Consider the following 18550-nt stretch of genomic DNA (forward strand, 5'->3'; position numbering starts at 1 on the left):
GTCAATCAATTATTAGCCCTTTTATAAACCTATATTTAACGCCTCTAAGTGGAATAGACTCCAAATCCATGTGAAAATAAGGATGTGTCAGTGAAATTGACTCTGCTCTACTTAACTGATGTCTTTTCCAAAGTGCAGCTGGGTATAGATTTGGATCAGGAAAGGACTGCAGGATTATCTAAAAAAAAAAAAAAGAAAAGTAGAAACACTTAGCTCAGTCAGTGTAGTTTCAAGGAATACAGATGTCAGATGAAAAAACTCCTAATGTCAGTATGTCTTACTAAGGACGTAAACAAGAGCAACCTTAAAGTCCCTGGGCAGATGTGCTCTGCTGCAGGTATTGAGTGCTATGACAAGTTCTATAACGGGGAGAGAATACGGCTTAATCCCCAAGGTGAGAGGGATTGGAGGATCCTGCATGTGGATGCTTACTCTGCAGGAAAGGGGGGGAAAAGAGTGGGTCCCACACTCCCTCTGCCTCATCAAACAGCGATTGGCTCCTGCAGGGTAAATCTCCTATCACAGAGCTTACCTGCAGCGTCCCCACTGACGGGAGAGAGAGCAGGGAGAACAAAGCCAGGTGACCCCCACACTCAAAATACAGGGAATTGCCTACGAGTGTGTTTTTGTGTTTTTTTTTTTTTTTTTTTTCTGTGTTTCTGTGTGCGCACCTACCTGTGTAACTTTGTGAGTATGTGTGGGTACCTCTGGCATCTCTGGTTTCGTATACGGTGTTAAATTACCCTGTGGGAGCTTTAATAGAGCTACAGACACTCTTGATTGTGAGTCTGGATGAGGCAGAGTGAAGGGGGAAGCAGAGTGGAGCTGGATAGAGAGGGCACAACAATTTCTGCAGAGCTGGGGACGCGGGTGAGTGATGCAGACATCTGCGCGCAGCTGGATTTAAAGTTGTTGTTTTTTTCATAAAAGCACATTTGCATGTAATTTAGTGCACTTTGACACTTTGATCTGATCAGCCTGGCATTGTCAGTTTATCAGTTGTCTTCCGATGTCGGCTCAGTGTCGTGAAAAGCTAAATTTATCCAGTCCCAACATTTTAGAAGTAAACACTGTTTTCAGAAATTATGAAATGTGTCTGAGATGCATGGATGCTAAACTGACAGCATTGTACACTTCTCTGGATCTTCATCTGTCCTTTTCCCCCCTTTGCACTCAACAACCTCTATCTGCTGACATGACACAATCAATACACTTATTTTTTGCATAAGGCGCATATGATATCTTTACATAAGAAGAAACAGTTCTATATCCTGAAGTGTTACATTATCCGCCGCCGCGCAAATGGAAATGGAGCCACATGAATCCGAGTCTGGCAAGGACAACCTCTGTGTCAAGTGGACACAGAGGTTGCTGCCTAAAGTGTGTGTCAGGGTTTGGTTACCTGTCCAAACCAAACAAATAGAATGATAAACTGCTACTTAGAGAGTAAATGCGGTGCGGATGGGCTATCCTGAACCTGAACGGGGTTAGATGAACCAAACCGCCGTTGGCTAGAAACTTAAACTCAAACACTGGAGATGGAGAAATGTATGAATGTGTTTTGTTTTGATGAGTTTCTGCGTCAGTCTTTGGTGAAAGTTCAGATGTTTTTCCTTGAGGAAATGAAACAGTTTTGCTGCTCGTGATCAGCAACAATACTATCCCACGCTCTGTGTAAGCAGTTTTGCAGCCGAACTAGCAGAGTATGTGTTTTTTGTTTAGGTCATGGGAAAGAATTAGAGGGGGTAGGAAATAACTGTACAAGCAGAGTATTATATGGCATGTTCTCTGCTGATGCAAACAGGAGGTGACAGAAAAACCTCTTTACCAACAAAACTGAATTGCAGCATTTAGCAAAATATAACAACATTCTTTCTACTATTTTGCAGAGTACTCACGGGACTGAATCCAGAAATAGTGCATAGTAGCCTGAATGATAACCAGGAGGAGGGAGGCCCTCTCAGGATCTTCAGCGTGGCACTGGTTGCAGTGTCTCCTCTGTCTCCTGAACCAGGCTGATAGACGGACGTGTGGTTAGCCACAAGACAGGCGATGGAGGTGCCACTTGTTAATTTTGAAAACATGGACGATGTTGGCATCAACCTGGGGGACCCGAACGACTCTGGGTACCCAACCTCACCCCCCTCGGAGGCCCCCGATCCGAGTCTTCTAACGCGGCGCTTGACGTCCCCTCACCAGTCGCCACAGAGAGGACGACGTGGGCATCACTCTGCACAAGAGGGTTTGTCACCCTCCACTCCTCCGACCCTGACCACTAAAGCAAACTCCAGCAGTGGCAGCTTGATCTCTAATCTGAAGCTCCTGATCAACAGCGAGTCTCCCACCGACAGCGTCTTCAGCAAGATGGCAAAGGATTTTTATGAGAATGAAGATTTGTTTGAAAAGCACTGCATGGAGGAAAAAGATGAGAAAGTTGTTATTAATATTTCGGGACTGATGTTTGAGACCCAGCTCAGCACCCTGAGTAAGTTCCCAGAGACGCTGCTCGGTGACCCCATGAAGAGGATTAGCTACTTCGACCCAATGAGGAATGAATACTTCTTTGACAGAAACCGTCCATCTTTTGATGGGATCCTCTACTTCTATCAGTCAGGAGGGAGAATCCGCAGACCAGCTAACGTCCCCCTAGACGTTTTTGCTAATGAAATAGTTTTCTATGAGTTGGGTCATGAGGCGATGGAGCAGTTCCGTGAAGACGAAGGATTTATCAAGGAGCCCGAAGTCCTTTTGCCCACCAATGAACTCAAGCGACAGTTCTGGCTCCTGTTTGAATACCCCGAGAGCTCCAGCGCAGCCAGGTCTGTAGCGGTGGTTTCTGTGCTTGTTATTGTCATTTCCATCTTCATCTTCTGCCTGGAGACTCTGCCGGTGTTCAGGGACGACGGTGACATTGTCACAGGCGTAACCCAAGTTATTAATGGCACACAAGGCAGTTCAGCCTCTTATCCCACAGCTAAAGACCTGGTGACGTATTTCACAGACCCCTTTTTCATTGTGGAGACTATCTGTATCATTTGGTTCTGCTTTGAACTCGGCGTTCGCTTCGTGGTGTGTCCCAGCAAAAGTGATTTCTTCAATAACATCATGAACATCATCGACATTGTGTCTATATTTCCCTACTTTGTGACCCTTGCAACAGAGCTCGCTACGACACCTGATGACGATGTGAACTCTGGTCAGAACATGTCTTTGGCAACCCTAAGAATCATCCGACTAGTGAGGGTCTTCAGAATTTTTAAGCTCTCCCGACACTCAAAGGGGCTTCAGATATTGGGGCAGACCTTGAAGGCCAGCATGAGGGAACTTGGGCTGCTAATCTTCTTCCTTTTTATAGGAGTCATCCTGTTCTCAAGTGCCATCTACTTTGCAGAAGTGGATGAGCCCCAGACACAGTTTGTTAGCATCCCCGACGGCTTCTGGTGGGCAGTAGTGACGATGACCACCGTGGGTTACGGAGACATGTGCCCCATCACCATGGGCGGCAAAATGGTTGGCACCCTCTGCGCCATTGCTGGTGTCCTGACCATCGCCTTGCCCGTGCCCGTCATCGTCTCCAACTTTAACTATTTCTACCACCGTGAGACTGAGCAAGAGGAGAAACTGGTGATGGATGCAGCAGGAGAGGCTGCCCAGAAAACGGCAGCTGCTAACAAGTGTGGCAGCACACTTTCGCTAAACAAAAGCAACGGCACCTGGCAAAACGAGAAGAACGGCGTGTACTGACACAGTATGTGTTCTCACGGAAGAACACATGAAGAGCACATGCGGACAAATCAAACATATCCGTTAGTGAGATACACCTGGTGATCAGTTCATCTTTCTCACTGTTTTGTACTCCAAACACAGCAGCAGCATTTGTGCAGATAATTACAGTATTAGCGGCAACTGTGCGGTGAGACAGCATTTACACAAGTTGTCTACCTGCATGCAGATGTGTCAAAGTGCAATTAACACAACTCAGCAGCTACTAGGTCGGTTAACTTGGGAGAGAGCATCTGGAAGGTATAATTGTCTTTCATCCAGTGCAATTTGAAGAAAAATGTGTGTTTGTGCTAGAGACAAACGTTTCACCTTGAGAATATAGATGGTTAAAAAAAATAATAAAACAGTATAAGCATGAAAGGTTATGTAAGTTGTACTCTGGTCTGTATTAGCAGAGTAAGTTTATCCCACGGAAGAAAATAAATCCACAACAGTTTTCATAATAGTAGTCCTCTAACTGGATGTATACTCATATTACTTCACGGTTCCATGTTAGCCTACGCTTCATTATATTCAGCGAAATGTAGATAGGGACTTGGCATGACTTTCAAGGACAGGCGAATGCGTCCAGTGTAAGACAAGAGGACATCGGCGTGTACACTGTCGTATCAGCAAATCTATGGCTGTGAACGCTCCGCCAGCAGCACTTCTCCATATGACACAGCGCAGCGATATCCGTGTGATAAATAGTTGACACGTTAGCACATCTGCTATTAATCTTGTGGAATGGCTACAAAATATGAATTAAACCCGCTTCCTGTATGACGGTGCATGAAGTAGTTGCATGCAGCTCTTTAAATCACAGATTGTTTCCATGGCTACCATCAGTTGTTTGGCATTTCGCTCAAAAGAATGCAGATTTAGCTGCATATGTGTCCATTATAATGTGAATTTACCCTTTAAAAAACCATATCACTTCATTGCACTACGAGCTTTGCTCCACATATCTCTTGAGCACTTTGGAGCTTTACGTCATCCACAATTGGCAGGGAAGATATATTTGGTAGAGTGTACAGGAACGTGAGACAAGATATATAGACGAACCTCTCTTCATTAGTCCTCTCTTTTATCGTTGCATGGCAAAGTGTGCCGAAAGGAGGTCCAACTCTTCTGATCAGTAAATGAAAGTTTGACATTTGGCTGAATGTATTTTTATTTTCTTATTTTAATCATATAGCGACTGTCATTATATTCCACGTGAATGGGAAAGCCAATACCTTCACCGGATTTGTGAGATGGGCACGACAAAAAGAGTACTATATATGCATGCCACATTTCAACCTTGAAAATGTACTGTATGTGAGTTTATTATACATGTAAACACAGCTTGTATTGATTATCAGTGGATCTAGTTGTAACTCAGGCAATGCCTTCCTAATAATCCTTGCAACGAAGATGGCGTGTGGGTGCACACAAGTAGACCTATGCGTTTTTGCACCCGAGAGCAGTTACCTGTATTTAAAATGAAATGCAATAAGGTGACACGAGTTGGTCACTTGGATACCCAGCACTTTACTATGTTATGAAGCTCTTAATATGTGGGGACTGTTGCTGTATGTGTCAACACTGTACAGTAGACAGTGTCATAATTTGCTATGTTTTATTCATCCTGCAAAGAGTGCCTTTCATTAAACATGTATCCTGAATGTGTGACGTTTCCCTGCGCTGATTTCATGTCTGGGATGAAATGTGCAAGTGATCACGCGAATTTAAAGCTTTTAAAGCCTCGCGTGTTCAATGATATTGATAATGACGGTGATGAATGGAGGCGTGAGTGTCGGTGCAAGGCTTCGGGGGCTGAACGCTCATTATCGCCTCTTGGCTGTTATTAACGCCTCCTCGCTGCTCCTTCTCGGTACTGATATCATACTGGCATCCCCCTCTGCATCTGAAAAAAAAAACTTCTGCCTGAGAACGTGTCACATCACAAGACGGGGGAAAAAAGGAGCCATATTTCGTTTATTTATCGAAATATTTATTTTTGTTGTAATGGCGTAGATGGCAGACTGTGAATTCTAACAAGCCAGTTAGCTAATGAACAAGTGATGTGAATAAAGCTAAAAATATGAAAAGAAAAGAAGTAAAATTGTATTGCCATCTGTGATATTTATCAAAATTATGTAATAGTCACATTAGTGTCAACTCCTCACCACGTGAGGAAATTCTAGTGCTGTTTGCTTGACAATGCTGTTGACTGGGATCCCTCCAAAAGCAAAAGCTCCAAATTAAATATGCAGACCTGATGAATCATTTATAAGATTAACTTTCTTGGCCTCCTAGGCTGAGATCTAGCAGTTTCACTTGACTGTCCCATACAGTTGCGTCAAGGACGCATTCTCAGCGTCCGTACGCGTGAAGATTTTCCGTACTGACTTTCTTATTTGTGCCTCGGTGAGACAAAGCTGTCGCGGCCTCCTGACTCCCGACTGTGTTCTTGCCATCTGCTCGGACGGATGTTCGCGCCCTCGCTAGTTAACGCTCAGGTCAGCAGGCCGGCTGTTTTTGCCCCGCTGATCACTGATCGCACAGTGATATCCCAAAGACAAGGCCTGATAGCATTTTAGCGTTTAACACACAGTTGGCTCTGGCAAGGTCAAAGCCAATGTGAGGCTGTCATTTATAATTCATCGGGTGTTCCATGAAGAGATCACATCCGTCCTGCCTTTGATGCAGATTCACCCCAAGAAATCCATTGAAAGAGAAGCAGATGGCCCAGTCACCGTGACATAGCAGACTGTTCTGCAACCCTTAATGGATCTAAAAATATCACTGTTGCATGACTCTGTTCCTTTTACTCTGTGAAGCTGGTGGCAAGCGGCAGCAACCCAGCGCGTTGAGGGAAACAATGGCCGAGTCTCACGCAAAAGCTCAGACAGCGAGTCTCACATCAGTAGATTGGGTTACTGTTCTGTCAGCAGCCAATTTCAGAGCTGCAGAGACAGCAGCCCGTGTGCTGAAGTTTGCGCGCCACAGAGGGCAAAGTCACTTGGAGCTCTGCGTCTTGTGTTTGCATTAAATTCTTTAAAAGTCTCCAGTTTCTTCCAGTGGATTTTAACCCTCTGCGACAGAGACGACAGCAGCGTCAGACAGCGTGACCTTGTGTTTGTAATCAAAGTGTGGGCACGGTTCGGATTTGGAGGACAGCAGGTGTAACGTGGAGTGGCAAAGCAGTCCTTGTGGTTTTATTATTGATCCGAGCTCAGCTGTGCTGTGCTCACCTACAGTATTACTTTGAGCCATTGATTTGTGCCTTGACTTTGCTGACCAAGAACATCCAGACGTGGGTCTCACATTACTTTCATAGCTACTTCATTAACTGCGGGGCTAATACGACAAAAAACAAAAACGTAGACGTGCTGTATTAAAAGAAATACAAAGCATATTTTTTCTTTTGGCAAACTAATCTTGCAAGGGTTGCCATCTGCTCTCTCAGCACTAAGATGCAGGAAGGACAGGTGGAGACACTCTGCATCTTAGTGGGGTCGGGTTCGGGCATCCGAAAAAAAAAAAGCACAGAGGGAGCTTGTTTGGGAAGTAATTTTCTTAAATATCATTTTGTTTGGTTCGCTTCACTGTCGATGGAAATCCTTGTTTTTAAAAGAATCCCAAACTGACAGTATCAAATGAATCTGTTTCAGTAATATGTCACGTAATAACTTATAATTCTTGGTAATATAGGTACGTGGACAATGACAGGAAAACAGAGACAGATAGTTTGTCTCTTTGGCCACACCTGTTGTTTAATTGCACAGACTTAACAAGCGACTGACCACAATGATCTCAAACAACACCAGAACATAGAGCTCACATTACTCTGTCTAACAGACGCTGTGAGTCTTCCTAATACAGAACTGCACAAAATACGACTGCATGCGTAAAAACTACAACATGTGCCCTTAAATGTTCTTTTATCATCATATTCTATGAAAATAACAATGAACTTGATATCATACAATCAACAATGATTTCTGTGCAAGCACAACCTGGTATATCATGTTTCTTCGTATCACAGATCTCTGTTTGTTGTATCAGTGAAAATTTGTTACTATGAGTGAGGGCACTGTAACTGATTTTGATATAATCTCATGCAACCCATCCAGCAGTAGATACCTTTAGATCAGACAAGCACATCCAGACTTTCCAAATCACCACTGAACTTTTTTTTTTTTGTTTAACTTTTCAGTCCTGCACTAACAAACAGTCTGCTAGCACCGTGCTGTAACAGCTGACATAGTAACGTTACGGTTGATACGTTAGCTCGGTCAATCTAGCCCAGAGGTCTGTAACCTTTGCTATGAAAAGAGACACTTTTGGTAAATGGTCTAATCTGCCCCGTCTCCAAATAAAATTTGCCACAAAACGTAATTGACTGTAAAGATAACACAGCTTGTAAAGTTTTCAATGGCCTTGTCCTTGGCCGACTTTGCAGACAGCAACAGTTTTTCTTTGTTTGTGAAGTTGCTCTCATGTACTTATGCAGATGCTCTGTTCTTATTTAGGAAATGGCTTTCAGCATTGCATTTTTGGTAGCATGCTAATTTATCTTTACATATTAGGCACACAAGTGAGCCGGCAATGAAAGTAATTTGTTCTGTCCTGGCAGAATATAAAAATTTTGAATGAAAGGCACCGGGCTGTAGATGTTGTAGGATGAGACGCATAGCCCCAATAACAAATTGTTCATAGACCTACAAAGAACCCAGCCCAGTATTAAATTTATGGAAGTAAAGATAGTTTGTCTTTGCACCCCTATAAGCTCAATCAAGCTAACAAAAGTTCCACTGTCTACTGTAACATAAGTTACTTGTTAGCTTATATTACGAACATATTTAACGAACTGGTAAATGAACAGCGCAGACCTTGTTAATAATTCTATACCAACATCCAGAGACTAAATTTCAACATTTTCTTTTATTTACAGGTGCAAGCAACCCTTTCACACAGTTGTTGAAAGTGTGTACGTATCTCCAAGTGAAACTAATTCATAATTTGCTTAAAATTCTGTAGTGTTCGCTAAAAACTATAGTCCCGCTTGTTTAAAGAAGTCGCAGAGCATTTATTTTGAAGTGAATGTCCTGATCATATTTATGAGCTGTTGTTAAAAAAAATGCTCGTCTCCAGTAGTAACCAGCGTGACTAAATGTTAAAGACAGGTTTAAGAGGTAGAAAGGCGCTGATTAACTTTGACGATAACCACAAAGCAGCGTGTCAGAATATATACGGCAAATAATTAACTTATATCGACACTCTCTCAACCATTTAAACATAATTGGATTCCTCAAGCTGCTAATCTATGGGTTTATAGACACGTTTCATGAGGTGCTAGGAAATATAAAACGGTGTTACACATTAACAGATTCTCTCCTGTATTTTCCCTTGAGTGATATGACACTCATGTGATCCCGATTGAGAAGAAGTGTTCAATAATTCAAATGACATTTTGATCCACTTAAATAATTCAGACTCCGGGGAAAAGTTTATGCTTACGAGCTTTCAATACAGTAAAAAAAAAATCCTCTGGAACTTGCGTTGCAGTAAATCAGTAAAGCGTTTAAGGCATATTATATGCACGGGTGATTTGTCATTCTCATGTGAACGTTAGTGGAGTTCTTGTGTTCTCCAGTGCCCGTTTGTTTGTCTCTGTTTTGCCTTGTCTGGGTGAACTAATGGCCGCCTGTCATTTTAAGATCGGAGAGCGGACTCCCCAGGCGGAGAAAGGGCGAGCAATGATTCAAAGGAGATAAAGATTTACGACAGGTAAATGCACGGTGACTCCTCCGCTGCAGTGCGTCAGCCCTGGAGGTCAATGACCAGACCTTGAGGGACGAAATGTGAGTCCGACATTTGTCCAGCTTAGCGCCTATAAAAAATGAAGAAGGTGACCTAAAGTATCACCTGGGGACGAGACAGTAGACAGTGTGGTTGCCTTCAGACGACCGGAGGGTGCTTTCCACATCTGCAGCAGCCAGGAATGTTTAGAAAGTCTGATTAGAGAGCTGATACTGCTGCTCATCAAGCCTGTAGTGCAGTAGAGAGCAGCTTGTTTAAAGAAAGGCCCATTCATTTGGATTCAAAAATGACAGTGTGTGTTATGACAGGTGTTCAACTCTGTGTTTATAGAACATGAACAGCATGTACATGGTTTTCAGTGGGAGTAATGCCTAAAAAGGTTGTATATAATATACAGAGTGAAGTGTGTGACATCGGATAGACGCGTTTAAATAGATTAAAAGTACAGTAAATGTATACAGATTATGAACAGTATATACACCACTGTTAGTAGAGAGCAGTGTTTAGATTTTATATGTAGTGGCTGTGTAAAGTAGTGGTGTCATGGAGTGTGCAATTATTAAGAACAATTAAAAAAAAAAATCTTACAACATTCTCAACAAATTATAGAATCAAAAAATGAACAGATGTATAGATTGTTTGGAGAGTTTGTTCGGTTGTCTGGGAAATGGGGCACAGACATATTTACTGTGCTGAGCAAAGCACTCAATCTGCAGCCAGTAGTGGAAGAAGCAGTCAGATGTTATTGTGAAATACTGCCCTATAAAAAGACCCAAATGCATCTTAAAGTCCTGCATGAAAACGTCACATAAATAAAATGGATAAAAATCACAGGCCGGCCACACTCAAAGTACTAAAAGTCGAGCTAAGTGCAAAGTTAAAGATGATCATATGTGTTGTAAAATCTGTAAAGCAGCTAAAAGAGCAACAATTCCCACTGAACAATACAGAAGTCTAACTTTAAAGCCTCAAGTTAAGTACATGTATGTTGTATTTGGGCAATACTGGAAAGTACTTCCCACGGCTGCCTACACAAGAACACATGGGTGTTTTGTAACGAACCGGCAGGACCGGTCGAAGAAGTTCCCAGATCTGTTAAAAAATTTAAGTGAAATTAGCAATACCAGCATTTAAAAATACTTTATTTTTACAATTACAGTTCTATATTTAACCTTATTTAAGTGAAAGTAACATTATCAGCAATATGTACATAAAGTTTACAAGTATTCAGTGGGCACCAAAATGGTTGAACACCATCTGTGTTCTGTCTTTATACACTCACTTGCCAAAACATTAGGGAAGATTAATGCATTATAATAGCAACAATCCTCCTCCTGCATGACTGTTCTAATGTTTGGTTCACGTTGAAACAGTGCAAAGGTAGTATTTTAACTGTATTATCATTGGAAAGGATTATTGTTAGTATTATTTATACGCATAAATATTGTTGCTGACTGACTGTCAGGTTTCTAAATTCGCTGCAGGACAGCTGATGATGGGTTTTTGACGTCTTAATCGCTGCATCTATTGGATCCTGTTCTTGATCCATCTCTAAACTGCAGTTATTTTTTAATGAAGCATTGTGCTCAAAGGAAATGGTTTTAAATTCTAAGCAATCCAATGAGAAATGTTAAATGTACCACAATTAGTTTAAAATGATGCACAGGACTTGTGGTAGGTTATTTCACACTGGATGTCGTGTAGCAGCATGCAGCTGTGGTGGTGTGTGGTCGTCACAAGCACGTACAGGATAAAAAGCACCGTTGTGTAAATCGGCTAAAATTCATAATCTGGTGAAGAAAACTGAGAAATTTACAGCTGTCACAAATATGTCAATGGAGAGTAGCACTGGATTAAAACACAGCAGTACCAGCACCATACAGAAAAACCAAGAAGCTGCATCACAGCGTTTAGTGTGACACCTTGTGGCCTTTTTGTGATGCTGCATACAGTTTAGTACAGTACAGTAAGTTTTATGACCAGAAACTGAATAAATGACGAAACTGTGATGGAAAGTGTGTGGCTAAAGCTTATTATGTGAGACAGCTGTAAAAAAAGAAATAAATAATCATGTATGATGTAATATATTTCAGAAACCAAGTTTATGTTTTTTAAATTTGTTTAAATAAAAACTGTGTACCTGCTACACTAGTTAACAAATGTAACACTTAAAAGGCAGGGCCGCTGTATCAGACTATGTAAGATTTTGTTGTGTATCTAATAAACTGGCATCACAATGCACTTTCTATAGATTAATTTAACTCAGCATTTGATTATTAATTTGTATTTATAGGATACATGATTAGGATTCAGTTCATTTTATTCCTGTGGAGTGCACATCCTCATCTTTTATTATAGTAGAGTTTGTGCAGTCTGAACTTTTCACGTGTACAAGCAATTATGACAAAACAATTTTTTCTTCTCGCATAAAAACAATATTTCTATAATAATAATGAACAATAGTAGTAGTAATAATACTTGTTGCAGTCAGATAAATAATTAAACTACCTCTGCCTGTCTGTATAATAAATAGACTGTTGTTTGCAGATCCACTGTTTCCAGTAAACTGGACAGATAACAGACTTCTGATAAAGTCAGTTTCACCTGTTGTAAAAACCCCTGGTCAATAAGGAAATAAGTGCTGGACAGGGCTCTCTATGAACATGGCAATAGTCTGACTGTAAACACGACCTCTTCCTGGAAAACTGTGACCGTAATATTCATTGTTGCTCTCTTATCAAGCTGTAAGGTAAATGTAGAGATTACAAAACCAGGAACTGTCTCATGTGAAGTCATAGCGGAAGGCTGGTCGCAACATTACGTGGCAAATGGTTGACCGCTTTTCAAAAATTAAAATGGTTTGATATATGCTGTGGGAGAATGCAGACGTGGGAGGGACGTTTTCAGACTTTGTGTGTCAGATGATAAGGATAAACCGATAGGCCCGCTGAGTAATGACCTATGAACAGGTTGTAACAAACTAATTGGCGGAATATTTGCAGACTGAGCGATTAAAGTAATAATTTACGTAATATAATTTATGTCTCTCGTTCTAACTCTCTAGAACTCTAACTCAGATGTGGTGATGTGCTGTTCCTGTTTCACTGTTTCACTACAGATACATCTTTTAGGGGAGTGGGGCTGTTTCTTAAACAGAAATTAATGTTTATAGGTCTTTTTCTGCAATTGTTGCATCTGTTAATGATGAAAGTAATCAGAGGTTAAGAAGCCAGTGATGAAAATAATAGTCAGCTGCCACCATATTAGTTTATTACTGTAGCCATTGTTGTTACTATTATGAGGCTCCTGTAAATGTTACACCCGTATTATAAAATACGTAAATTATATCTTCTACTTGGGGGGAAGTCATATCAAACATAACCAAACTAGATTTTTAAGATATGAAAACATAATTCTTCTTTACAAAATGATTTTTTTTTCTTCCTCCTGCATCCTTCTCAATGGTAGATGTGCGAATTTACATATATCACATCTCATCTTGTACTACCGCTTATATTCACCAGGGTCGCAGGGGTTGCTAATTAGCCTTATAAGCATGTCTTTGGATCACTGCCTGGTTTGTTTGTAATTTATATATATATTCTTATATTTTATCCTTATATTTTATTCTTTAGTCCACCCATATGTGCACTGTGTGCACTGTCTTTGATTCACAGACAATCACAGACAATCCGCAATCATTAACAATGATAATTTCCTCACTGGGATGAATAAAGGTATGTCTTATCTTATTTGTTAGATAATAATTGCCCTTTTATCGAAAGATAATTTTTTCAGGCCTGTAACATGATTTGCATGACCCAGAGGAATCAGCAAACTGAACCCTATGAGGAGAGGTCCTGTGGATATTAGATAGATGCCATCACTGGCCACTTCATTAGGTAACCCTGGCTAGTGCCCGATGTGACCCCCTTTTGTCTTCGGGAACTAATTGCTGCACATCCAGAGTGCAGTTTTCCGCCGCATGTCACGCACGCTTTAGTGGATTGATAACTGGTCAGGGTGGAGGCCTCTTGAGTGCAGTGACCTCATTTTTATGATCGGGGAACGTCGGAGATGGTTGTCGCTTTTTAAAACAGCCTGCTGCAAGTGTCCATTGAGACTCATCAGAGCAGGCAGATAGATAAGATTGATAGATAGCAGTTATTTTTACAACTGTGTGTATTTTTATAGACTACCATTTCCAATAATTGCTAGAACAAATTTAAAACTGGGAAAGATGTGATCTCATAATCTATGTATGTTTCTATGAATGCTTGAAGTAAACACCATTTCCTCTGAGTCCTCCTCTGAAAGGAAGTGAATTGAAGCTGTTACTTCCTGTAAAGCGTGGCCGAGCCGTCGTGTGTGAAGCTACGTGGAGGGGGGACTTCTGCAGAAGCCGGGCAGAGAGTGACAACGAAACCGTAAACAAGCGTCGAGTGTGACGTCTTCTTTCGTGCACGCAAAGTAGGAGGACAGGTGATGTTTGTCTCATCTCAGTCCTCCGCCCACTGAATGTAGGTGATGGCAGGGAGGGAGGAGCAGGAGGGGGAGCGACGAGTCTAAACATGGGTGGAGTGAGAGCCGCTCCGCGCAGGTAGAAACAGTCTGGACTCTGTCCCTTCACGAGCCACACAACCATTTAGTACCTGCCGCGATTAGTCGGTCACTTAACGCGCATCTTTAGCGGGGACTTAAAGGGCTTTGCTGCGAGAGAAGGTGAGTTTACAGAAACATCTTGTCGCATTAAATAGGTACAGTACACACATTCTTGTTCTGCTTAACGCGTCTCACTTCCTCAGACTTTTGACCTACATTTAAATGTGCCTAGACTGCTTCTAGAGATGTAAAATCTATGACCTTTTTTTTCTGAATTTGTATTATAACTTATATAGACTTACAGCTTCTCAAGTATAAATGTTGTAGCTGTTCCGTCCGGCTTTGCCTTCAGGCTTGTACTGTTCATGAGACAAATGAGGCGTTAACATATGTCAGACTGTAATCATGTTTACTTAATGTTTTTATTTTTAAATTGAACAGCAGATGATTGTGTGTTGTGTACCAGTTAAAGTAAAACTAGTTGACATGATGATACTAGTTGAATAATGATAGTTTTCATTACTTTTTTCATTAATTATTGGGTCAATAATTGTAAATAAATGGGGTCAAACTGGACATTGTTTTAGTTTTGTCAGTGTTTTTATATGATTTTCGCTGAAGCATCCTCCTGATGATGTCAGGTGTCTGTCATGCAAAATAAACCGCTGTGGTTCTGTTCTCCTCTCCTCAGAGGTCACCATGCAAACACAGGAAAAATATTGGCCTGCTAACGGCCAGCTGATTTCTGTGCCTCACAAGGATACAATCCGTCTGCTGGAGGTTTACGTCAAACGCAGCCTCAGCCTCAACGATGGCGCGCTGGGGGTTAGGTCCGCTGAGAGGAAAGAGAAGTGGGTGACCACGCCACTGAGGATTAGACGACACTCCAGCGACCCCTCCCTTCACTTGGCCAACGGATTTAATGTGAGCGATCTTGCCGTGTGTGATCCCATTGAGCCTCCGACCAGCCAGCCTGAGGCAGCTCCTGAAGAACCTGAGAAACCCACCAAAAAATTAAAGAAGATCAAGAAGCCCTCGTTTTGGAAAAACGTAATGAGCTTTTTCTCTCGGAAGAGTAACGAGGACGAAGAGCAGGACGCCACATCACAGACACCCGAGCCCTCTGGCTCTACGATCACCTGCCTGCCGACGCCTGCAGCCACTTTACAGAAGAAATCCTCGAGGAGAAAGTCCTTAAAGAGAAGGCTCTCAAAAAGAAATCTGTCTCTGATCAAAATAAACAAACCTGGTAAAGATCTCAACCCTGCAGACATCACCGGAGTTGAATGTAAGTTTATTTGCGTTGGGATTCTTTGTTTACATGGTACCACAATGGCATTGCTGTTGCATGACTTCTCCATGTGTGTACACCTCTCTTTGCACAAGTTCCATTACAAATAACCACAATTTCTTTGCAGCTGTTGTCAGCGTTGAACCAACATTATCCTACTATGAGAAGGTGTCGGAAGAGCTTGAGAAAATCGTCCACGAGGTCCAAGTGCAGGAGGAAGTTGAGCGTCTCTCAGATGGTGAGAACTGGTTTCTCTTTCATTTCACTGATATGAGCTGCCATTCAAATGTGAGGGTCAAGCAGCGGGCAGTGTCTATATTACCTGAAACGATATTGCCAGCAAATTTGGATAAATCGACGTGAAATCCACAATGGCTTCAAAGAACTGACAGAGAAAGTTACGCTGACCCTGCTTTTGTAAGATTAAAAATAGGTCGTGGCATGATGACTTCTCTGTGCCTCATACTTCCCCTTTTTTGTCTTTGGTCTCAGAGGAAGTAATCAACAGGATCATTGCTTTGACAAAGGAGCAGGGTGATGCTATAGATGACAAGGTTGGTATTTAAAGCTATTTTGAGTTAAAAAAAAAAAACACATGTAGGCCTCACGTTCAACAAACCAATAAATTACAGAAAGATACTGTGTACAATCACATTGATACGACTTTGTGGTAAGGCGATGGTGTCGGTGGGCGGTGTTTAGTGGCTTCTTCAACCATCCTTCACAGCTGTTCAACCATTTCTGTTTATGAGATTTTAACAGCAGCAAAGCGAAAAGGGGGGAAGAAGTTTAGTGAGTAACATGTACAGTCATAAAACCTGCTATGCTAAACAGAGCATGTGACTAATCCGCACGCTGAAACTTGTGTTTTTCGTCAAGCTCATATTTCACACAGAAGATGTGGCGTAAAATGATCAGTCAATCTGGACTGACACCAAATTAGGTTCTTAAATATGCGGATTAGCTGCTTTACTTTGTTTTATGTGATTGTGAAAGGGACTGTAATTGGTTGCACAAAACAATTTGCAGCCGTGTCATTGTGGGCTTTAGAGGACTGAGGTGAACGCTTCATAGGCTAAGCAATCGGTACGACGAGAAAACAAATGGAAGAGTAATTAATAACAGAATTAATCACCAGCCGCAGCCGTAATAAAGATGACTATAACTATTACAAGTTACTATCACTAATAATTTCCCAATGTGTTTGCCACATAGCTGTTTTAAAATTGTAATGATGTATATTTATCATTTCTGAATCAAAAATGCCCAGTAAGTCAAAGGTCAAAAGCATGCGAATGTGTCTGTTTCTGACTGAGCTCTTTTCCTTTACAGCTGAAAGATAACCCCACCCTGGCCAACTTTTTCCAAGGGATGTCGTACTCAGCCTTCCGGAAGATGGCTGATGCGTATCTGGAGAAAGAAGCGACGCCGACCAACACTCCTCCCGCCGTCCTACCGACTGCACCGGAGTTGGTCAAACTGGCCTTCACGCTCGACTTCACGGCCAGGATAGCCGGCCTCTCCAGACAGAATATAGGACACATCACCGGTCTCGGGAACCGTTACCTGAAGGACCGATTTGAGTACAAACAGGTAAGTGTGGTGTTCTTCTTTTAAATCGTGTAGTTTAATACAAACGCATCGGTTCTTTGCCTAAGTTTAGTTTCTGTCTGTGAAGTGTATTTAGAGCACAACTGTGACAGAGTAGACGCTGCCATAGTGAGAGGTTTAAATTAAAACTTCTGTTGTCTCTTGCAGGCATGCACTGATCACCCATGATCCGACAGCGATGACTAGATGGAGGCGTGCAAAAAGAAAACTGCAAGTGAAATCTTTTTAACTTTTGTAAATGCCACAGATGCTGTGAAGGATGTGTTGCAAGTAGGAGTTCCTCTTTACAAATACATTTTTTACCACAAGCTGCCTCCTCCTAACACACATTGTAAGGCCTTAAAAAGCCCCTCAAAAATGTTGCCATATTTGTTTTTTTTGTTTTTTTTTACCATTTCTGTGTAATTTTTTTTAAATTTTGGATCGGCTTAGAAACTGCACTTCCAAAGAAAAACTGCAGAAAAATAAGCATCTCTACAACTAACACTATGAAAGAATTTCTGTTTTGCCAAAAGAAACTGTGAACATTGATTCAGAATAATACAAAGTCAGCTCCTCCAATTGTTGTACTGTGGTACTGTTTATAAGCTAGGGAACTTTGTGCAATATTTTTCTGATACCATTTCTGGTATCTAGCTCTGAAATGTGACTATGAATGCTGGCATTCATATTACCTACTCAAATAAGAGATATTTAATTTAACGTTGTAATGTGTATTTTTAACATTACAAAGTTTTTGTAACAGTATATATTACTGTCGAGCTTCATTCTTTGTTCATTTGGGTTATATTTCTGTAACAGTGCAATAAATAAAAGTATAAACAAAATATACTTGTTAACATTTGTCTCATTCATTCATTTTCTGTGACTACTTGTCGTGGGGTTGCTGGAGCCTGACTCAGCTGCCATTAGGCGGGAGGCCGGGTACACCCTGGACAGGTCACCAGTCTATTACAGGGCTAACACAGAGAAACAGACAACTACACTCAGACCTATGGCCAATCTAGAACTGGCCATAGGTCTGACAACCATGCCTTTGTGGGAGGAACCCACGCAGACACAAGGAGAACATGCAAACGTCTTCTTGATGTAAGGTGTCAGAAAATAATAATCCTGAAAATGATTATTCATTACTCCTGTTCCACTTAGTGGAGGAAAGTGAAGTCTAATAGAGTGACTCAAAACAACTCGAGGGTGATTTGTCACTGCATAGACTTATATAAGTCTTAAAAACATTTGGTTGAGAATAACCCTTTTTGTTCCCAAGAGGAATCAGGCTGTCAAACACAGACAGGTTAACTACTGACAGACACGTACAACAGGTGACAAGGATCGCACGTAGACATTGCTTTATTTTAAGGGGCCACAGGCCAAATCATTCGGGGAGCAGTAATCCAAGAATCATAAAAAGTGGAGCAGTTAACAAGACTGACTCAGCCACACCTTCATCTGAACTCCTGAGCCTGAAGCATT

At 41.6% G+C, this 18550-nt stretch overlaps 2 protein-coding genes across 2 annotated transcripts; both read left to right on the forward strand.

Moving 5' to 3' along the window:
* Positions 1 to 305: 305 nt before the first annotated feature.
* On the forward strand, positions 306 to 5433 carry LOC125006194 (potassium voltage-gated channel subfamily A member 10). The gene is made up of 2 exons (XM_047582011.1): positions 306 to 870; positions 1890 to 5433. Exon 2 carries the CDS (start codon positions 2053 to 2055, stop codon positions 3742 to 3744), a length of 1692 nt encoding a protein of 563 aa, XP_047437967.1. The 5' UTR covers positions 306 to 870; positions 1890 to 2052; the 3' UTR covers positions 3745 to 5433.
* An 8532-nt stretch (positions 5434 to 13965) lies between these two features.
* Positions 13966 to 17916, forward strand: LOC125006163. Its single transcript, XM_047581939.1, has 6 exons — positions 13966 to 14295; positions 14867 to 15463; positions 15594 to 15704; positions 15959 to 16020; positions 16799 to 17059; positions 17225 to 17916. Exons 2-6 carry the CDS (start codon positions 14875 to 14877, stop codon positions 17243 to 17245), a joined length of 1044 nt encoding a protein of 347 aa, XP_047437895.1. The 5' UTR covers positions 13966 to 14295; positions 14867 to 14874; the 3' UTR covers positions 17246 to 17916.
* Positions 17917 to 18550: the final 634 nt, after the last annotated feature.

The sequence above is a fragment of the Mugil cephalus genome, chromosome 4 (assembly GCF_022458985.1).
Source record: "Mugil cephalus isolate CIBA_MC_2020 chromosome 4, CIBA_Mcephalus_1.1, whole genome shotgun sequence".
NCBI lineage: Eukaryota > Metazoa > Chordata > Actinopteri > Mugiliformes > Mugilidae > Mugil > Mugil cephalus.